Source organism: Ornithorhynchus anatinus, chromosome 4, assembly GCF_004115215.2.
Source record: "Ornithorhynchus anatinus isolate Pmale09 chromosome 4, mOrnAna1.pri.v4, whole genome shotgun sequence".
Taxonomy (NCBI): Eukaryota; Metazoa; Chordata; class Mammalia; order Monotremata; family Ornithorhynchidae; genus Ornithorhynchus; species Ornithorhynchus anatinus.
The window spans coordinates 55,598,530-55,622,366 of NC_041731.1; the positions used below are offsets into that span (position 1 = coordinate 55,598,530).

General features: G+C 39.8%; 1 protein-coding gene across 4 annotated transcripts in view; it reads right to left on the minus strand.

Annotated features, from left to right (window-relative positions):
• Positions 1–23,837, minus strand: part of RUNX1T1 (RUNX1 partner transcriptional co-repressor 1) — a 159,041-nt gene that overhangs the window by 1,549 nt on the left and 133,655 nt on the right. For all 4 annotated transcript variants that reach the window (XM_007670675.3, XM_029063668.1, XM_007670677.3 and 1 more), the window contains 3 exons: positions 21,644–21,712; positions 16,746–16,936; positions 1–2,343 (listed from right to left, as the gene is read on the minus strand). The exon at positions 1–2,343 is cut by the window's left edge and continues 1,549 nt beyond it. In XM_007670675.3, coding sequence (XP_007668865.1) covers positions 2,068–2,343; positions 16,746–16,936; positions 21,644–21,712 — 536 coding nt within the window. In that variant the 3' untranslated portion in view covers positions 1–2,067. The remainder of the gene's footprint in view (positions 2,344–16,745; positions 16,937–21,643; positions 21,713–23,837) is intronic.

Genomic DNA, 23,837 nt, shown 5'->3' on the forward strand with positions numbered 1-23,837 from the left:
ATTCCCTCTGTACAAATTATCCACGAGCCATCGAAGAGTGCCTAGACTATACAAACCTCAGAAGAGAATGGCATCCTCCCTTTAGACCTGAATAAATGCCTGGGATGGAGGTGGGGTATGTTCTTCCTAACTTTGGTGGTCTACCAGCCTGCCTAACTGCTGACTCTCCATAAAGCACACAACCATAGCATGGGGTATCATTTTTCAAAACTAGCAAGGAGTTCTGGTCTGGACTCTGGACAATGAAGGGTTAGTGGAGTCACTATATCTTGCTGAACACACTTAACCTGCTGATCATTTGGAAAGTAGTACTGGTGCTTTATCTAAATTCCGATTTTGGTCCATCAGATCGGTCTTTGGCTGACTTCCCTTTTTGTATTTAATACTGTCTAACCTGGCATTCAGCAGTGTTAAAGCTGTCGATCTACACCTCAGCATTTGGAACTCTAATTATTATTCTTTTGTAAAATCAGAAATACTTAAATGACCTTACAGCGATATGCATGCACTGTCCATTTTTTTTAAAAGTAGGATATCTTGTTATTTTATAAAAAATGTCCCTAAGAGTGAATTTTGCAAAAAAAAAGAAAAAAATCCACCACTACGCTATGCTACAGCTAAACTTGGTGAAATGGCTCTAGCATATTTAAAAAGTTTACCCAAAAAACAAAAACAAAAAAAAACATGCCTAGGGAATCATTGTGACAGTGCAAAATACATTTATGTACATCCCTCTTACAAAAACATCAATATGTTAGCATTCCGTGAAGCATGCTAGTTTTCAGAAAAAAAAAAATCCTATAACAGAGTGAAATAGCAGCTCCGAAAGATAGCGTAATTTCCTTTTCTTTTCTTGAGGACAACCAAAATTTTTTTTTCTTTTTTTTAACTACTAGAGAAATATCACTAATACATACAGATATAAAAGCAGCATAGAAAGATACAGGTTTTTTTCACCAACTAGGAATAAAGAGACTAAATGTGGGCATATGGTTAAACTACAATGCATCTTCACATTTGTCCAACACATTTACAAGAAAAACACCATTGGGAAACCTCACAGGACAGAAGTGTTTTAACACCAAGAGAACTACTAGTTTTTAATTAAAAATCCAAACGGGATGGGGTGGAAAAATTTTGGAAGGGGGCTGGAGCTGAAGCCACCATATTTTTAAGTATTTTTTTCTCTATAAAATGAATGAGCTGGAATAGACTCGATTGTCTTACTCTGTGGAACCTTGCAAAAGTGAAGAAACGTTGAAGGGTTATTTGGGGCAGCTGGCTGATGTCAAAGCCGCCAGAATGCTAATTAATTGTAGGCTGTGTCCCTTATTTCTGTATATAAAAAAGGAGCCTTTTGTGTTATGGCATTTTTTTCTTTGCTGCTGTATTCATATATCCCATTGCAAATCATCTTTCATTTTTCATTCTGTTGACCTGGATATTATTATTTCTTTTCAGAAACAGAAAAAAAAAACTAACATCTGTGTCTCCTTCCAATCTGCTGCACATCTGCGCGTTTTTGTAGCGGGTCTTCAAAGTTCAGTCAGTAACCCACGGACGCCATTCATCTTCTTGTTAAAATGTCTACTGCTGTATCCAATGCTCATGCCCTTGAGGGGTTTTTTCCTCTCTCTTTTTTTTTCCATTATTGTTATAAAGAACATTGTGACTTTTTTAATATTAGCATTTTTGCTTTCAACAGCAATTAGCAATCTCTTGGTTTGCTGTTTGGTAAAGCATCTGTTAATGAGGTCATCTAGTTTAAAATCCCAGCTACTGGAAAATAACAGGGAGGAGGTCAAATCTATCATTTTGTGTTATATTCTCTGCTCTCTTCAGTTCTGTAAAGAAAAGATATCTTTGTTATCCACAATAAGTCATTATGACCCGTTACTGGCCTTCTGAATTTTACTACTCCCTCAAGATACAGTAAATTCTCTTTTGCCGAAGTACTGAAATACGATAGTTTTTTCTCTCTCTCTTTTGAAAATCTTGGAGCATCTGAGGATGAGAAATGGTTTTCGTTTTTCTTTGTTGGTTTTTTTTTTCCCCCCCTGGCAGTTTTTAACGAGGAGTCGTCTCTATGGTGGATGGAGTCCCGGGGGTGGCTGACCGAGGAGTGGCTGCTGGTGGCGTGTCGATAGGGCTTCCGGCCCCACTCGAGGGAGTCACAGAGGAACTGACTGCTGGTGTCTCTCCCTGCTGCTGGGCTTGGAGGGTCTGTCCGCAGATGTGGTGGTGCTTCTCCCAGTCTTTGTGCTGGCAAAATGAGCCACAGTACCGGGCCGTGTTACAACCGCTGCACGTTTCACTCGCTTTCCGGCCACAATTCCAGCAACTCTAAATAAGGGCGATAGAGAGGAGAATGATAAAGGTAACTGCTTTCACGCTAGGGATGAACTGCTTCACTGTGACATGGTTTTCACATTTACAAGCCATGTTTCCCAAGGGAGAAAGGAACTGTGTCCAGTGTGATTATATCAGCATTCAGTACAGCGCCTGGCATAAAATAAGCACATAACGAGCACCATAAAAGAACAAAAAAAACCCCCAAACAATGTGTTATTCAAAGTATATGTGAATGGCAACAAGAAAAGACACAATGTTATGCAGCAAATCCAAGGGAAGTGGGGGGTTCTCCTTCTTTCCTGGCAGGGTTCCTAGCAGTTGACTTAATTCTGTGAACGTTTGTTTCCTTCCAGTGTTTTTGCTTTTACTGTTTGCACCTGGCAGGTACTCAAATGCTGATGGTGATATGCCTAAATTTTACCCTTCTCTTTTGATGATTTCCAGTACCCTTAGAGTCCTTCCAGATCTGTCTTCAAATAACAGTCATCTACAACTCCATTCTCTTCTGAATTCCCACTAATCCCCTGTCGATGCCCTGCTTCTACCGCTCCATTTCATCTCACTTGTAGCTGAATCCCTATCTCTTCATGAATGATATGGACACTCCAGGTATCCCACAGATATCTCCATCTAGGACAAATGGATCTAACGGATGACTGACTGGACACCAGATAGTCCGATACTCTGGGTAACACTGTAAGCCAAGAACTAAATCTCCCCACGCCTTCTTCCCTTCGTATTAAAGTTGAGCTCCTATGTTTCTCACAGCAGTACTATCAAAATTAAAACCACATCACAATGGGCTTCATGCTTTTTTTAAATCCAAAAGATGCCCAGCTGCTAGGATTGATTAGCTGTTGATGAAGTCCTGTGAAATCTTCATCAAGAAGGTACCCTACAGAATCGAAACATAGGTCGAGCTACAAGGGAAGCACATTCTTTTTCCTGAAAAATTCTACTTAGTTTGGGAAGACCTGTGCTGGGCAGAACCAAATATAAGTAGTTCTCCAAGCTGCCTGATGCTCTGCCACATGCCCCAGAGGAAATTCTGGACAAAGATATTCCCATCCCTCCCTGTGTCTGTTGCCTTCAGGAAATTCCAGGTGGAAGCATCCTCGAAATAGAACCAAGAGAAGTTCTGATACTAAGTCACTCTGAGGCAAAGCAGGCCACACAGTATTCACACATGTGTATATAGGCTTCAGTGCCAAATAACGTACAGATCTCACTCAGCTATGACAAAGATGCACTTGGGTAACTTATTGGAGCACTGTACTAAATGCCAGTGTGATTATATTAGCACTTATATCCTTTTGACTGTGTATCTATGCGCTACATCGGGGTGGCTGAAAATGACACATGGATCACATGTTGCTCACCTAGACTATAAGCTCTCTTCTCTAGACCACAAGCTCCTCCTTCCTACTCCGTAAGCTTCACCTCAAGACTGCTGACTCAAGACTCCCTCTCTAGATAGTAAGCACCTTCTCTACTCTGCAAGCTATATTTCTAGACTGTGAGCTCCCCCTCTAGACCATAAACTTCTTGTGGGCAGGGAATGTGTCTACCAACTCAATTGTACTTAGTAATAATAATGCTGGTATTTGTTAAGTGCTTACTACGTGCAGAGCACTGTTCTAAGCGCTGGGGTAGACACAGGGGAATCGGGTTGTCCCACGTGGGGCTCACAGTCTTAATCCCCATTTTACAGATGAGGTAACTGAGGCCCAGAGAAGTGAAGTGACTTGCCCACAGTCACCCAACTGACAAGTGGCAGAGCCGGCATTCAAACCCATGACCTCTGACTCCAAAGCCCGTGCTCTTTCCACTGAGCCACGCTGACTTAGTCCGTATCAGGCACTGTTCTAAGTGCTGGGGTGGACAGAAGCAGATTCGACTGGACACAGTCCCTGTCCCACATAGGGCTCATAGTCTTAATTCACATTTTACAGATAGAACTGAGGCACAGAGAAGTGAAATTACTTGCCTAAGGTCCCACAGCACACACGATTAGAACTCAGGTCCTCCTGACTCCCAGACCCATGCCCTATTAGGCCATGTGCACAGTATGAAAGGAAATGTCAGTCGAGCATCAATCTTGTCAGCACAGGCAGAGAACACCTCACTAACCATGGCATTATCTTCGATCCAGGGAACACACCTACCAATTATGTTATATTGTATTCTTCCGAGACCTTAGAACAGTGCTCTGCCCATGTCCTACCTCTGGCCTGGAATGCCCTCCCTTCTCACTTCTGCCAAACTAGCATACTTTCCCCCTTCAAAGCCCTACTGAAAGCTCACCTGCTCCTCCTCCCCTCCTCATTGTCCCGATTCCCTCCCTCTGCTCTACCCTCCTCCCTGCCCCACAGCACTTGTGTATATATGAACATATTTATTATTCTATTTATTTTATTAATGATGCGTACATAGCTATAATTCTATTTATTTATATTGATGCTATTGATGCCTGTTTACTTGCTTTTTTTTGTTTTGTTGTCTGTCTCCCCCCTTCTAGACGGCGAGCCCATTGTTGGGTAGGGGTTTTCTGTATTTGTTGCTGACTTACTTTACAAGTGCTTAGTACTTGCTCTGTACACAGTAAGCACTCAGTAAATACGACTGAGTGAATGAAGGAATAGGAAGTGCTCTGTAAATACCACTGACTAAATGATCAAGAAGGGCATATTTATCTCCTATGTATGTGAATTCAAGAGTACATGTACACACACAGAGGGAGCTTCACAAAGATGGTATGACATTCAGTACTCAGAATGAAGCTCCTTTCTTGAGGTTTAGACTTCAGAGTGATACCAGCTGGATGCTGGAGCAATTCCAGCAAATAAGTGATATTCTTAAACTACATCAGAAAATCCCAATTACAGATCAGAGACCTAAATCCAAAGCAATATTTTAAGGAATTTAAACATTTAATCGGAGTCAAGTGGCTCCTTTAGGATCTATGCTGGTGATCAGTCTTTTTTTTTTTTTAAGGGTGATGGGAGGGTGCAGCACAGGACCATTTTGGCAGGCATAAGGGTGGTAACTGTCCAATATGCAAAGGCTCCTTCAGATTGAAATCAGATGCATACAGCATTCTCAATTTAAACTGATTAAACATATAGACTAAACCAGGTAATTACAATTCATGGGGGTTGGGGGGAGGGAGGGCACTGGAAGTATTTTTTTTTTTTTTTTAGTGTTTTCAAAGATGGGAACAATTTTTACAAATAAAAAACATGGCATTGTGCCAAGTGCAGAAACAGATGTTTTGGGTAGTTAAACTGTTGGGAATTCAGATTTTTTTGGTCTGGCCCCACCTGGTTTTGATTTTGTGCTCATGGTCTCAGGTTAATTATGTCTCAACACCGACTCAGTTCTGAAGTTAGACCCCATTCACTGGCCATCACTGGGTCTAGCATTGGCTGATAAATTTTTCTTATTTATTCAGCTTTGGTTTTATAGAAGGGACAACAAAGATGGAGCAATTGAAGTGATTTAGTGAAAAATGATTTTATTACTTTTAATATAGCAGTGAAATAAGTGGGTAGTGACCAGGCAATTAACACGATCTTTAACAGACATCCGCAGTTGCCAGCTCCTCTTAACTAATGTTTAAAATGCTCTCACTAGCAAACCTTTGAATGTTTTCCATATTTATAACTCTCCATAGCATATCCATTCCCTTCAGGATTACAATAGTTCCTTTACCTTTGGCTATCCTAGAGGTGACTGGTAGACCCTTTTAGCAATTTAAATCAATTGACTGATTATCCATGAAGTATGCATTAAAAGACAACTACAAACATACTTTAATTCTTATCTGCAGAAGCCTGACCTAGAGTAAGGCACCTATAGGAGGAATAATTCCTTTAATTTTCTACTGAGAGACTTCACTAATGTCGTAACAGGCAAAGATTTGTAAAAATTCTAAAAATGTATCCAAAGCAATGGGATTATTTATCTGCAGATTTGTAGGTTTTCCCCTCACCTATGTATATCTTTGTTAAAATTCTGGCCTCCGATTTCCAACCCAGACCATTACAAACATCCCAACTTAGTTTACAAGTTAGCAGACAAATCAACAATCCCATTGGGTTTCTGAAGCAAACTGATCCCGCAAAACTAAGCTTTCTCTTGGTCTTTATAGATATAAAATGGGAATAAGACGTCAGGGTCAGAAGCCCAACACCATATTGTGAATCTGAGGCCGAATAAGAATCCGGCTACAAGTTTTCAGTTGTTTAGACAGACAACCTAAACATAATGCATCATGCCTCTGCTGGAATTCAAAGATTAATCTTCCTTTCAGATCTTTAATGAGATAATTGTAAGTAACTAATATGAGAACTGAGAATTAGTCTGTGGTGAACCAGAGAACCTCCCCTGCCCTTTTTTTATACACTTTCTTCAAATGCAACAGTAAATTCTGTAAACGCTGTTACTACCAGGCTAAATTTACATAACACTTGCTGATTTTTTCTGGCACTTTCTATCATTCCTAACAAGTAATATAAACCTACATGGCTGTTTTAACACTGAACTGGAGGACTGGAAAGAATTGTTGGATTGGCACATTTCACACTATGAAGCATAATCAGGTGAAATCCTTCAAGATGATTCCATAATAGAGATTTTTATGGCACTTCCTGCTCTAGTGTCTACATAGTTTATACTACAAAGTTGTTGAACTTCTGATCATGGGGTGGGTGTTGGGGAAGAAGCGATCAGAAACTCTGCTTCAGAGCTGATCCCCTGCAGAGGAAGGGAGGACTGGTTGCCCAAGGTTACATGTGGACTGTGAGGGCAGGGATAGCCAGGGAAGCATGTGCCATTGTTTTGTTCTGTTCATCTCCCCCGTTTAGACTGTGAGCCCACTGTTGGCCAGGGATTGTCTCCATCTATTGCCAAATTGTACATTCCAAGCGCTTATTACAGTGCTCGGCACATATTAAGTGCTTAATAAATACGGTAGAATGAATGAATGAGACCTCTTCCCCAGAGTTCATCCCTGCAAGCCATGGCAGAGGAGCCGCTTTGGTTTGGCCACTACTGCCATGGACCCATGTGGGACCCCCTACTGCCCTCAGGGATGTGGGAGGGGAGGGATTTCATAATTCAATGGACTCACAGGTGGTAACTACCTTTCTCCAGGCTGCAGGAGGGGCCGAAGAGTTGCCATTAGTGCTGCCTTACACTCTTGCCCTGAGAGAGGCCATGACAGATTGTGTCCCATGACTAAGCCCGTCATTGGGCAGAAATTGTCTCTATCTGTTGCAGAATTGTACATTCCAAGCGCTTAGTACAGTGCTCTGAGCTCAATAAATACTACTGAAATACTACTGAATGAACTAATGGGAGAGAAGCAACTCCATAGTGGACCGCAGTTCCACCCCTTCGCCTCAGAATTGGTAGAATTGATAGGCCTCCCAGCCAACTTTGTAAGCCAACCAAAAAATGCTTCTTATGCAAAACACATCGGTTTCCCTGATCCCTGGAAAAGCCTTCAAGAATTCCAAACCCATACCTCTGGGAGGACTGAACTTCAATCATTTCAAAGGAGAGTTGTCTCATCTTTTCTAAAATCACCAGACACGGAGATTCCACAACCTCCCATGGTAACGGATTTCAGCACCTCATGAGCTTTTCATCAGAAAGTTTCTCCCACTCACTAATCTAAATCTCTCTTGTAACTCAATGAGCTCCTTATTCCCTCTCCTCCTTCCTCCGTTAGAATGAAGTTCGCTTGACTGCTAAGCTATTTCAATAGGGCATTCATAAGGCCTAGGAAATTGATCATAAGGGCATTTTCCAAAAAATGAGGGTATTTTGTAAGGATGTATTTCCTTCTCTTGTAGTCAGCACTAACTACGATTCAGATGATTGTGAACTACTAATTGAAGCTGCTGGAGCGAGATAACTGCTCCTAATGTTTTGCACAAGCTATTAAGTGCTCTGGGTTGGCAGGCTGAAAAAGGCCAAAGTCATCCTACAAATGAAGCCCAACATCACATATCAAATGCTTGAGGAGTATAGATCCAAGTTCACAGACAACGCAGAAGAGAGGGCAAATGGGAAAATAAGGGCTTAAGTCAGGGAAGACCAATGAACGAGATGAGATTTTAGGAAGGCTTTGACGGTGGGGACAAAGGTGGTCTGTCCATCGGAAGGGGGAGGGAGTTCTAGGGCAGAGGGAGTATGTGACCAAGGGGTTGGCTGTGACGTAGATCAGACTGAGGTTTGGTAATAGCCTGGTTTTAGAAAAGTGAAGAGTGCAGGCTGGGTTGTAGTAGGAGGTCAGGTAGGAGGAGCAGAACTGAGTGATTTAAAGTTGATAGAAGGAGTTCCTTTTCTGATATGAAGGTAAAACTATTGGAAGTTCATGAGAAGTGGAGAGACGTGGACTTGTCTTTAGAAAGATGAACCAGGCAGCAGAGTGAAGTATGGACTGATATGAATGGGAGATAGGCGGATTCCCCTGGTGATTTAAGTAGAGTGTGGCCCCGAATAATAATTATGGCATTTAAGTGGTTACTATGGGCTAGGTACTATACTAAGCGCTTGGGTGGATACAAGCAAATTGGTCTGGACACAGTCCCTGTCCCAAATGGGGGTCACATTCTTAATCCCCACTTTACAGATGAGCTAACTGAGGTACAGAGAACTGAAGTGGCTTGCCCAAGGTCACACTGCAGACAGGAGGAAAAACCGGATTAGAACCCAGGTCTTACTCCCAGGCGCACACTCTATCCACTAGGCCACGCTGCTTCTAGGAGACGTGGCCCAAAGAAAAGATACGATAACATATTGAAGACCAATCTCAAAACATGTTCGATTAATACTAGTGCTTGGGACTGCATGTTCTAAGTGCTCTTGGTGTCAGATCTGCTATTTAATCTTTTGAGGAAAAATGCAATGCTGTAGCATGAAGCATGGGGACATTTGCTCTCTGAAAAGAGGATTTAAGCAATGGAACACAGCCAGTATTCACCTTCAAAAGCATCTGGGGTGAGCCAAGTGTTCCACACCTTGAACTTCAATACACCTTAGATTTGATGGAATCAAAAATGGTCCACTATTTCTCCGGGAGACTCCGTGGGAGTCTATGGGAGAAGTAGCGTGGCCTAGTGAATACAGCACGGGGCTGAGGGTCAGAAAGCCCTGGATTCTAATCCTGACTCCACCACTTGTCTGCTGTGTAACCTTGGACAAGTGACTTTACTTACCTGTGTCTCAGTTACCTCATCTGTAAAATGGGAATTGAGACTGTGAGCCCTACATGGGGCAGGGACTGTATCCAACTCTTTTTGCTTGTATCCACCCCAATACTTAATACAGTGCCTGGCACACAGTAAGCGTTTAAAAATACCATTATTGTCATTATTATTATTAATAATAATGTTGGTATTTGTTAAGCGCTTACTATGTGCTGAGCACTGTTCTAAGCACTGGGGTAGATACAAGGTAATTAGGCTGTCCCACATGAGGCTCACAGTCTTCATCCCCATTTTACCGATGAGGTAACTGAGGCACCGAGAAGTTAAGTGACTTGCCCAAAGTCACACAGCTGACAAGTGGCGGAGCCGGGATTAGAACCCATGACCTCTGACTCCTAAGCCCGTGCTCTTTTCACTGAGCCACGTTGCTTCTTCTTATCAGTGGAAGTGGTATTATCATGAAACCACTGCCTGCAGCATTCTGCTGAACTGGCAAATCCCAGTGTGAATGCCTAAAAGTGGGAGAAGAGAAGTGGGAAAGGGATGGATTTTAAGGAGGGGATTCACTTCTCTGTCTCCATTTTCTCAATCAATCCATCAGTGTTATTTGCTGAGTCCTTACAGTGCGCAGAGCATTATACTAAGCGTTTGGGAGAGTACAATACAGCAGAGTTGGCAGACACGTTCAGGGCCCGCCAGGGATGCACACTTGCCATGAACTCTATTCCAAAGGAATCTGGAGCCAAATGTGTCAGGCACCAGGCAAATGGGCCTCAGCAGATCAATCTGTTCCTACTTGCACTGCTCCTTTGCTCCCATTTGTGTAAGTAACACTTCAGCAGAGAGCAGCGGCTTAACGCCAAACAAACGCTTTTAACTTGAGTGCGATCATTGTTTTGGAAGGACTTTATTAAGACTTTCGCTCAGAGACTCTTACATATAATTAGGTTAACAACCTCTCATTGAAAAGTTTGCTGCGTATCAATCATCAATGGCATGTTGGTTTTAAGTGCCTTCGATGTATAGAGAAGCAGCAGCACGGCGTAGTAGAAACAAATCCAACCCCATTTGTTTGTATCTGCCCCAGTGCTTAGTATAGTGATTGGCACATAGTGAGTGCTTAACAAATACCATAATTATTATTGTTATTATTATTATTACTAAGCACTTGGGGGAATATCATACAACAGAGTTGGTAGACACATTCCCTTCCCACAAGGATATATTGCTTTGAACTCAGTTTTTCTAATCCCAGGTAAAGAACATGAATAGTAACCCATTTTGGAGCTATTCGTCAAAAAAAAAAAAAAGATGCCGTCATGAAAGAATTTAGCCAGCTCTAAAATGAGGAAGAAGGCTTTCCCTTGACCAGTATACCCTTTTGCCTCATGTAGATGTTATCGCAGGGCAATCTGATGAATCTGAGAGCAAGATGATTAGAGATTATTAAAGGAAAGATAATTTTACATGGAGTCAGTTGAGAAACACTGGAAGACAGTAGTGAAATATCCAGGTTTATGTTACAGAGATGAACTGGGGTTTTACCACTACGATTTTCAGCAAATGTAGTATCTCAGATCTGCAAATAGCAACTGTTTCTGGCCTGTGAGAAGGAAGTATAGTCCTGAGTTGGAAATTTTAAACACCAAATGTTTGCTAGAAAGAAAATATCGTACTGAAGTTATACTATCAAGTAGGCCTGTTTTCAGCCTACAGATGACCCAAACCTCTAAACCTCTTCACATGTTTATTCCACACAAAGATAGGTAGGAGTGAATTTTATTCAGTGACTAAAATCTGGAGCTATCTGGACAGAAGCTGACGAACCCAGGTTTTTATACAAAAGTTATGCAGTTTGGTCAGAATGAGATGGAAACAGTGACAGAAACATCAGATCATGATCCAAGGATTTGCTCTTGTGCCCAGGCATTAATAAGAATTATTGTGATCATGGTCTTCTCATTATACACTAAATGCTTCTGTCTAGAGCATCTTCTTAAAATGTCGCTCGGCACACATTTTTCCAATACTCATAAACTTCTACTGAATACCCAGTCCCCTCTGCATCAAGCAACAGCTTATTTCCATTGGCTTCAGTTTTTTCCACTAGTCCTCTCCATCTTTATACTGAAAACTAAATTCCTCACCTTTCGTCCTAAACCCGAACACCATCACCACCTCTCTCCCCATCTCTTAAGACCATTACCTCGGCATTTTCCTTGGCTTTTCCCTCTCTCTCCACCTCAAGATTCGGTCTGTCACCAATTCCAAATCCAGCCTCTCGTTATGTACCAGGTTGACTACTGCATCAACATTTCTTGCCTCCGATCTCTCTCCTCTCCAGTCCGTAGTTCACTCTGCTGCCCGGATATCTGTCCAAAATGTCATTCTACGCTTATCTTTCCACTCCTCAAAAACCTCCCCATAGTTGCCCATTCCACTCTCATTAAGCATAAACTCCTGATAATTGGCTCTAAGGTACTCCGTCAGCTCTCTACCTTGTATTAATCTACCCTCCATCCTGTTGGGGAAGGAAAAAGTTAATTTGGGGATGCTCCCGATAGGGGAAGGTCCCCATTTCTTGGGGAGTCAGGTCTCTAAGGTAATGATAGATTGTATGTAAAGAGTGGAGGGTAGTTCAGACAATAAAGAAACAGACTTGCAGGTGCCATTTGGAAATTGGCTAGGCACCCGCCTGGAATGGAGGTAATAATAATAATAATGTTGGCATTTGTTAAGTGCTTCCTATGTGCCGAGCACTGTTCTAAGCGCTGGGGTAGACACAGGGGAATCAGGTTGTCCCACGTGGGGCTCACAGTCTTAATCCCCATTTTACAGATGAGGTAACTAAGGCACCGAGAAGTGAAGTGACGTGACTTGCCCAAAGTCACACAGCTGACAAGTGGCCGAGCGAGGATTCGAACCCATGACCTCTGACTCCAAAGCCCGTGCTCTTTCTAATGAGCCATGCTGGAGGTGTGGTTGATCATCAGAAGCAGAACTGTGCTCTTGCCATAACAACCAGATACTTACAGAAGTGAGAGAGACTAATTTGAATGGTCATTCCAAGTGTACAGTAACACAAAGGTGGCTACCAAGCCTGCTCAGCAGGTGGTGTGGGTGGGGAAGAAAGTGACCAATGTCGCTCTGCCCTCTGGGTGATGTTCTCATGAACCATGAGGAATGAAAAACTTGTCATAGTCTCTGTGACAGAGTCCTGGGTCTCTTGTTCATTGGGACTTTTGGCAAAGAGGAGTGCTCGGCAGAGTGACAAGGGTTTGTCCTTAGTGGACATAGGAAGGACTCAATAAACACCGTTGATGATGATGATGATGCTGACCCAGCCGAGAAACTCAGCTCCAGTCATTATAACAGGTGTCTACTGACAAATAATGAAAGGTGCTTCTAGTCAGTATGCAAATACTACTGGTGTCACTTGCAGATGGGGAATAGAAGAGGAGATGTCCAGGACGTTTTCCCTCTCCTCCAGGAACTCCAGGGGTTGCCCATCTACCTCCACATCAAACAAAAACTCCTCACCATTGGCATTAAAGCATTCAATCGCCTTGCCCCCTCCTACCTCACTCTTGACCCCTCTTTGTCATTCTAAGCACATATTCAATCCATCACGAAATCCCATTGGTCCCACCTTCACAACATCACTAAAATCCATCCTTTCCTCTCTATCCAAACTACTATCACATTAATACAATCATTCATTCTATCCCACCTGGATTACTGCATCAGTGTCCTTGTTGACCTCCCAGCCTCCAGTCTCTTCCAACTCCAGTCCATATTTCACTCTGCTGCCTGGATCATTATGCTACAAAAGCGTTCAGGACACGTCACCCCACTCCTCAAAAAACTCCAGTGGTTGCTGATCCACCTCTGCATCAAACAAAAACTCCTCACCGTCGGCTTTAAAGAACTCCACTACCTTGCCCTTTCCTACCTCACCTTCCCTATGGCTGTAAGACCCGGAACCCGCATGGGAACCACATCCAGCTCCCTGAGCAGCTCCACCAGCATCATTTACAGCCATACCCGATATCTAATGGCAAGACGAGCAGCATGGCCTAGGGTTTAGAGTGCAGGCTTGGGAATCAGAAGGACCTGGGTTCTGATCCTGGCTCTGCCACATGTCTTCTGTGTGACCTTGGACAAGTCACTTCACTTCTCTGTGTCTCAATTACCTAAACCGTAAAATGGGCATTAATGAGCCTCATGTGCGACAAGGACTATGCCCAACCTGATTGGGTTGTATCTACCTCAGCATTTAAAACAATACCTGATACATAGTAAGCATTTAACAAATACCATAAAAAAACCCACAAGATCACAGTTAAAGTTCTGTAAAGGAGTCTGGTTCCCAGTCTAGAGGCTGTTCACCACAACACAGTTACACTAGGTGGGACGTGAAAGAAGAATGACAGAATGAAAAAATTGCTGTTTGGGGGAGCCGAAATTGGGAAACCTAAAGGAATGAGGATGAAATAAGTGTTTTGAGGACACAGTTAAAAAAAATGAGAATCACAGTTTAAATCAGAGGGAGGAGGAGTTAATCCCAGCTTGACAGATGAGGTAACTGAGACCCAGGGAAGTTAAGTAATGCCCAAGGTCACACAGAAGACAAATGGTGGAGGATCTGGGATTAGAACCGAGGTCCTCTGACTCTCAGGCCCATGATCCTTCCATTAGGCTATGATGCTTCCATCACATCACATTCAATCTCAGGCCTTAGCAAATGACAAAGGGGTACTGGTGTCCTGCAAACTAATAGCAAGATAGAGGTAATTAGGTAATAGGATATCAAGACACAGGATAGTAAGATACACAGTATGATGAACACCCTAGTAATAAACTTTTTTTTTTCCCTAAAAAGTAACTTTCCTGTTAAAGGATCTAAAATCATGAAGAGGAACATGGGGGATAGGTGTCAATAGAAGGATTGCAGAATAGGAATGAACAAAAGGGAGCAGGAGAGAGGAGACAGATGGACTGACATGAAGTTGAGAACCAAAAGGAGAAAGGAAGCAAGTAGCACAAGGAAAATGGAGGGGGATGGGAAGGTAATTTACCCCCCAGACTTAGTTCTCAATTCATCTAGACATTTATCTTTGAAGTATAATATCTACATAATATTAACATACTTAATCACTTTTAATATGCACAAGAACAAGATAGTTTGATGACAATAACAACTGTGTATCACAAGTTACTACTGAACAGGTCAAGAAAATTCCCCTTATAAAGATGCTAATAAAGAAAAACTAGGTCCTTGTATATCTTAGCTACAAGATGTCAATACATTTGAATTTATGTCTAGTTTAATTTAGCAATAAAATGGTCAATAGTTAGAGTAAATAAACTCCCCCTCATCTTTTCCTGAGAAACTTTCAGATGTTGAAAATCAATTCCTTTTGTCTCCTAGTTATTCATCTGCTATACATTAAACACAAACTCTAAGGTTCTAGTAATCCCACAGGTCTTTCATCTCCAGAAAGCCTGTTACCAATTAAATCCTTATTCTCCCTTTCAAATTAGAGATATGTATTGTAGCAAACTCCTGATTTATCAGTTCATGCATTTCTCTAGTTCAGCTTAGAGTAACTCACTAGTTGTAGTCTTGAGTCAAACTTTCTTACGGATGTTGATGTTGAGCTAACACAGTGAACTACTTCATGGTTATAATTATTTTACAAAGCATCAAAGTTCAGGGTCCTCCATACTCTATCTGGCACCATACTCCTCTTCCAGATCCCTCATAAAATCTTCTAAGCAATTAGCTTTCTCCCATTAAATTAATACATCATTCTAAGAGAAACAGGTTAATCAATCAATCAATCAAATGTATTTTTTGAGTGATTATTGTGTGCAGATCACTCTCCTAAGCACTTGGGAGAGTACAGTATAATGCAGTTAGTTGGTAGACACGTTCACTGCCCCCAACAAGCTTATGTCTAGAAGGGGAAACAGACATAATAAGAACAAATTATGGGTATGTGCATAAGTTCTGTGGGGCTGAGAGAGGGGTGAATAAAGGATGCAAATCCAAATGCAAGAGTGATGCAAAATAGAGGTTTAAAGGAAATGAGGGCCTAGTTAGGGAAGGTCTCTTGGAGGAAATGGACTTTTAATACTGCTTTGAAGATGTGGAGAGAGAGAGAGGGGGAGAGTTTAGGAGAATGATGTTCAGCGGGATGCAATGTTTTACTGTGAAAGGATTAAAATATTGGGCACAAAAATATCTTGGAAGTATTTAACAGAAATGAAATATTATTGGGAGGCAAAATACAAGGGACTTTATAATCAAAGCTGTTTTTTTGTGCACCAACTTGAACATGCTATAAAACACACTACTGTTCCTTTTCTCTATCAGTAATTTTCTTGCAGTGCCAGTGTTTCATTATATACAACTTCACATGTCCTATACTTAAAGAATATGCTTCAATCATCGTCAAGTCAATACTGAGGTTTGACACACTTATTTCTACATTTCCCTCTCTAATCTCTATTTTATTTGGTTGACTCTCTAATCTCTCTTACTTCTATTTTGCATCCACCAAATGTTATTAGCTCACTTCCTTCACAAGTAATCTGAAACAATAAATTATAAGTAAAGAGAATCCTCAACACCAGGTTTGAATTTTGCCTTTAGAGAACCTAACCTGAGACCAAATGTGACAGCGTGCATCATAGATTCCCTGCCTTCATCAGACACAGGCGCACACCCCCCCCCAAAACACACACAAACACACACACCTCTCAAAACACACACACACACCACTCCTCCTTCCCTCCCATCCACCCACCACCACCCCTCCCCATCTTCTAGGTTGAAACCTATAAGTGACACTTTGGGGAACTCATCAAAATGTCATTTTCCACTCACTGTCCATTTAAGGTTCTTCTCTTTTCAAAAAAATTAAAATTCTATGGTACACCAATACCAGAATGAATGTGGGCCCATAATCAGTTACCACATCACCTCCATTTTCAACTTTTGTTTTTCAATTCCTCTAATCTGATCGCTTCAGGTGTGTTGCTTTTTCATGCCTGGTTGCAGTGACCTATCCAGCTCTTTCAACACCAAATTCAGTCAAATTTACTTAAAGCAAATTGGGTATAATTGTTATTTCTCATAGATATCATTGTGAAGCTCCTTCGAAGTCTTACCTCACTTGAGTCTTCCTGCTGATTAATAACAGCTAACGCATCCTCTGCGGCCTGCCGCTTTGCTTCTGCAACGGTACGTTCCATCTTAGCTCTCTCGGTCGTGATCATGTCGTGGGCCTTCCGTTCTGCTTCTGATACGGCCTTCTGCAACTCTGTCATGGCTTGACGTTTTACCTCATTGACTGCCTCCTCTGCAAACAAATCAAACCCAAATCTGTATATTGGTAGAACGTTTTCTGCTAAAGACAGTTTTGGGGGTGGTTAAACAATAGGCTGCTCTAGTTATATCTGCAGTGGTTGGGTGAGAGGGTGTTATAAATTAATGAATAGAACTTGCCTCTGCAGAAAAATGAAGGGGAATAATTCCCCTAGGGTATGGACTTTCCGTATACATTTTCAGTAAGCATACATATTGCATGCAGTATCACAACTTTTCTACCAAGGACTGAGATAAAACAAAGCTGAAAAATCGGCATATGACCTGAAGGAATTCATTAGGGAATTTGAATTCCCATATCTTAAGAAATAGCACTCATTCTCTCTTTTAACCAAAGACGAAAAAAATGAAAAAAAGATCATAGGCACTTTTTAAACAACAGCCAATCTCTGACACTTGGAATGCAAAATAATGAATAGGGAATTCATAAATAACAATTAAGTTAATGCAGATCTTTTAAAGAAAATCAATGATGAAACAATTAAGCTCCATTAAGTCTAATGTCACTCCCTGAGTATTACTTTCTTGGAGTTTTTTAGTGTAGGCTAAATAATAACAAGATTTCTCCATTTAATGTTAGCTTTTTGGTCTTTTTTTCTCTTTTCCTTTTTTTTTTCCATTTAACCAATTTATGTATTTTGAAAAACGATTGCACCAAATCAATATAAAAGAGTACAGGGCATATCTTATGCTAAGAAACACATCACATACTCATTTTTATATTCAATAAGAGTGCAGATTCTAATGTACAAACACACAATTGACAACTAAAACAAGTCATTTCCGTTTTAAAAATTAACTCTCCTAATTAACAAGGGAAAATATCCTCCCCCTAAATGAGTTTATCTAATTTTCATCTTTATTCAAAGCAAAATGACAATGATTAATTGAAAATTTAATAAGCAGTAATTATTAACTTGGCAAACCTAGTACCAATTAACACTCTATTAAAACTAATTATGACATGTTTCATTCAAGTGTTGGCACTTAATTGTTTCACCCACTTAAAAAGCACCTTAATTAAATGTTCTGTTTAATTAAAAACATAGATTCCTAATAAAAATTGTTTTACTGTGGATTAAAAATGTAATAGCTATGAGTATCCATATAGTTTATGTGATTCTGGTTTATTTTATATACCTCTCAGTCTACAACTCTTGGAATTACTGAATGCACACTGCTAGTCATTCACTTCCAAGAGACTTTTCATTGGTTTTATTATAGCAGCATCTTTCCATTTCTTTGAAGTTATCATTCACTAGGATTCCAGCACTCAAAACAGAATTTAAAAAGACAAACACAAAGGTTTACTCTAATTAAATATGTTGGATTTTATTTTGGCAGGTTGAAAATGTACCTTTAAAAATACAATTTTGGAAAGAATGAGAATATTACATACAGGATACATCTTCATATGAAGATAAAAATTATACCCTTATTAAATAAACTTTTATCATCCTATCATAAATGATTGTGAGGAGGGGGAAGAGAGAGAAGGGGGAGGAATTATACCCACCCAACTGTAGTCAGAGCCCAATTTACTTTGAATATTCAAGGTGAATTAAAATTCTATCTAAGTGGCTATACAGGACAATAATTTTTGCTTACGATCAAAGCTGCAGCTTAGCTAATTGTATATGTAAATCAGGCAATTTATATTTAAATTATGCATTCCTATTCTAGTCCCACAGGCACATACAGATCAGCAGAGAGAGAATTGGTAGGGCATTTGCAAGGTGCTTGCATATGTATTACCAACTGCAAACTTATAGAGGAGAACATACAGATGCATTTTCATTATCCTCATATACGATGCCTCAAATTTTAAAAAGACCTTTGGAACTTGAGTTCAATTTGCTTTTGTATTTTTTAAAGTGGAGCTTGTGTGGAGAAAAAAAAATGTATAAAATGGTGGGATAGAAAGGCAAACTTTAAACCTTTGTATGATGGGTTTTCTATATAGGAGGTAATATTTTGCAACTGTAATCTATTAAATTAAGTATAGTACTTGAAATTTCAAATTCAAACTATATTTACATAAAATTTTACAAAGTTTTTTCAGTTCTTTTTTTCCCCAAAGGTGCTAATCTTGATATATCATTTTTTCTTATTTTGCTATAAATTTAAGTTAAAAATATATTCTACCTACAAAGACTTTTTCTTTCCCTTCTATGGGTGTAACACTGTAATGAAACTCCAAACGCTCTCCTAAAGGAAATTTTTAAATACAGGAAATGCTGCTAAACTTCATCAAGTAGAAATAACTTCATGCTTTGCGTGACCATCAGATGATATTCTGATTTTGACCAAAAATAAGTTCAATATCACTGGATTTGAATGAGAACTATAATTATGAATAGTCTTAAAAACTTTAAAATGTAATAGAAATATATCTAGAATTGTAGTAAGATATTATTTCAGATTTACCCTCCACTCTCTACTTGACACGTTGTTTTATGGTAATTTTTCTTTTAGAAGTGTCAGGAGAGTTTCCTTAACCTTCTCATTCTGGAAATATGCTATACATGAACACAGGATGGCAATTTTCCAGAGGGAGGGTTTAATCTGTACAATTCAAAATTAAAGTTTGACTCCGGACAGTGGCCTAGATTACAGGCCCATCAAAAGATAGCCCATTTGCTTCTCTGGACAGATAAAATGTGTCTTTTGCACCAGTCCCCCAAGCAGATCAACCCTATATGAGAGGAGGCATACCATTTCTTCACAACTCGTAGAAAAACAAATTGTTTTATAGGCAAGATTGCAGATAAGGTGGCATGAGGAGTATGGGGGAGGAGGAGACTGATTTATAGATTCGACTATTTCCGAGAAATTTCTGATTAAGTGGCAAATCCAGAGTGCAGACTTTGAATCTACTTCCAATTTCTTACCACTTAAATGTAGACTTCTTTGTCTGTAGCTATTCAAGTTGACTTTCTAACAACGGTGGTATATTCAGAAAACCTGCTCTCACTTAATAGCAGCCAAACAAAGACTTGAACGGACTATCACAGAAAGAATTTGGATTACACAATGGTTAAATGTTGTTTTTTTTCTTATGCACTATCCAGCTCTTGATTTAAATTTGCATAAGTAGGAAAGACAGAAACTGCTATATCTAGCATAGATTTAACCCTTTGTGGTTCTGAAGGGAAGTGAGCAATCATATTCTCACTTCACCCCAGGTTGAAATACAATCCTTTCCCCTACTCTCTAGGTTATCTATTTGGTGTCTTCGAATGTCGGTGAAAGGCAGCAGCAACATTCTTGCCAAAACTAATGATGTGAATGCTTTTATACAACGGGAGATTACAGGAGTTTCCTTTCAAAAGTGTGAGGACAGAACAAATTGACAGCAAAAACATCACAGATAGAATGGCAGGAATTTAGGGAACTGGTGGTCCATAACTGAAAAAGAATATTATCAGAATCAGGGTCCCTTTAAAAATAATCTGAAATATGAATGACACACAGACAACTGATTCAATCCTGAATGATGCTCAGCCCATGTTACAGTAATTGGAGAGACCACCAGTTGGACATAGCACAGACATACTCCTCTAGACTGTAAACTCCCTCTAGACTGTAAGCTCATTATGGACAGGGAACATGTCTGCTAGTTCTGCTGTAGTATACTCTCCCAAGTGCTTAGTACAGGGCTCTGCACATGGTAGGTGCTCAAAAAATACCAATGATTGATATACACCATTAATTCATATTGAAAGAAAATGGAACGATGTTAAGGACAAAAATTCCCATTTAACTTCGGTACCTTTATTTACATGGCTAGCATTGTTTAAATAATTCATCCCTATGTATAATGCCTTCTAGACTTCTAACAACCTTGGTAGAAAATATCTCAATGGCTGAAATCCCTGTAGTTCAACAGGACACCAAGATTAGTTTTGAAACTATCTACACTCGTTGACATAAGCTGGTATGTATTGGATCATTTCATTTGGTTTGCTTGAGGATCTTCCATTCATTTTTCACACTCCAAAGGGGTTTCCCTTCCATTCTACAAAATCTGAATATGATAAGCAAGTTAGCAGGCAACTTGGGAACTTCAAATCTACCACATAAAGATGAGTTAGAGACATTTTTAAAAAGTACCAAAAAAACCCTTCTTAAAACAAGTCAGAGTACATAGAAAATTTAACCTGAAAAATACTTAGCCCTTTTTATTAATCACTGGTGCATAAAATTAAATTTTACTAAATGTACTGGGATGTTTTTTCAAGTCCCTAAAACGGGTTGATGAGCACTGAAGGGCTTTTTTTTTTCCTTTTGCAGAGTCTTATGGGTAAAGATGTAGGGAAAGGCTGAAGTGAGCGATTTATATTTTAGAGCCAGAAACTTCCTCCTGAAAGATAAACTGCACACAAGCTGAGACCTTATATGCCAAGTTTCAGCCTGGAATCATTATAACCCTTGAAAATAGGGGCTTATAATGAAAATATCGACAGCCCCTCAATTACAATGACACTAGCAGATGCTGCTATAATAAAGATTATTTCATGTTCCAATCAGTCCTAGTTTAAGAATATTAAATAAGATTTTTGTTGTTGTTGTTGGGTTTTTTGCTAGCAGTAAGTCCTTTCTTGTCATCCTTCACATCAGTGCATTAACAACTGCACACAGCTGCCAGAACACTAAGCTCATGTTTTTAAACAATTCTTACCAGCTTTCTTCCAGATCTCCTCTGGCACATATCCAGAAGCAGGCCTGTGTAGGAATTCCCGATGTGATTCTAAGAGGAGGAGAGGAAAGGGAGGAGGGGGAAGGGGGAAGGGAAATAGGGAGGGAAGAAAGCACCGTAAGCATTGCTAAATCAATACTCGAGATTTAGAGAAATGCTCATTCTTTAGTTTCTCTGGTCCCAATAAAACTGATACAAAACTAATAAATAATTGTGCATGTTTACACCTCAAAAATAAAACAAGTCAAGACACAGATTATTAATTCTAGGGCAAAGGAGTCTAATACTCTGAAATCCTTAAACTTCTTGAGCTCTTTGGAGGACAGGGACTTTGTCAGTTCTAATCATTTTTTATCTACTCTAGCCCTTAGTGTAGTGCTCAACACATATTAAATGCTTAATAAATACAATCCTCATCATAGTTATCAAAACAGATGTAAAAATACATCACTGGATCATATTTACCATGTTTAAAAGAAATGACAGTATTCTCGATGTACAGAGGAAAGGAGTTAGTGAAATATCTTCATCTGCTAATTATTTCTTTGAAGAAAAAGAAGAGTATGTTCTTACTGCTGGAAACCCCTACTTCAGGTGTACTATGATTTCTCCATATCTGTGACTCTATTATTTATATTTTGAAATAAGGCAGAGAGCCATTTCTCCATGTCCAAATGGATTCCCAATCCCAATTCTTTTCTAAAATCCACAGCCTTAAACATCTGACAATATGGTCTAATGGGTAAAGCACAGGCCTGTGAGTGAGGAGGAGTTCTAATCCTGACTCTGTCACTTGTCTGTTGTGTGACCTTGGGCAAGTCACTTAAATTCTCTCTCTTTCAGTTGCCTCATCTATAAAATGGGGATTACGACTATGAGCCCTATGTGGGGCAGGGACTGTATCCAACCCAATTACCTTGTCTCTACCCCAGTGCTTAGTACAGTGCCTGGTACATAGTAAGCGCTTACCCAATATGACAATTATTATTATTGCAATTATTATTTGACAAATTTAACCATGCAATGTATACATGGGTAGATATACATGGGTATAATTGGGGGAAAGAGGACTGTAAACAAATTACCCCATTAAATTCACATTTTTAATTGTTAAAAGACAGAAACATTCTTTATTTTAAATGGCTATATTTATGCTATGTTCATTAGCTACATAAATATAGTGTGAAAATGTCAATCCCAATGCTAAAGCACCAATTCTACTGGGAATTAAATGGTTGTTTTAGAAATTTTGTACAGAACAAATTAAAGAGTGTAGGTGCTTGCAGATGTAACAGTGTAAACTTGGTACACCTGACCCATTCAGTAACATATTCCTTCTTCTAGGTTTGAATAAAGAGTTTGCTAAGGGGTTAGTTATTCTTTAAATAAGGACCTGGAAAAATATATCTAATATAGACCTATTTAAGCAAACTGGTTACAATCAGTGGCAGTTATATAAATTCATTGCCCTATGGCACTAATTAGAAACTCTAGATTATAAACTCCTTGACAAGGATTGGGTCTAACTCTATCATACTCTCCCTAAAGAATTTAATACAGTGTTCTGCATGCAAGAAGCACTCAATAAATACTGTTGATTTATCAGTTAGTCCTCCCTGCAGCTCCAGTATTTATAGATTTGCTCCCTTTCTTTCAGATGGAAGGAAATGGAAGAGTCTGAGGAATCAAAGAAGAGGCCAGACAGCTGAGAGAGATGGCCTTTCAGAGTGGCATTGATTTTCAGACAGAGAAACACTTGCAAAGTTTGCTCTTCTCTGAAATCTCCCACTCAAAATCCATGATTTTATGAATACAATTGCCTCTGGATATGACTATGTGGTTATGGACTCTTCCAAAAGATGGGTGACAAACTAGAATAGGTGATGGAGTCCCTTTAATCGAAAAAAAAGCATTTTGGAATAAAAGACCAGATTTCAATAAGTCTAATTGGAACTTTGAAGGCCTGCTATACTATGATGACCATTTCCAAAAGATGTGAGAAAAACTCAAATAGTGATACCTTTAGCTATAAGTTACTGACATACAGAAAAAGGTTCTCTCTAAAAAAAAAAAAGCCAACTTCTGAGGATTACAGGGTAAAAAACCTGATGACAAGAAGGGCAGAAGATAATTACTGCCCTCCATAAAGAAAGGTAGGCAAAATCTAAAGGAAATT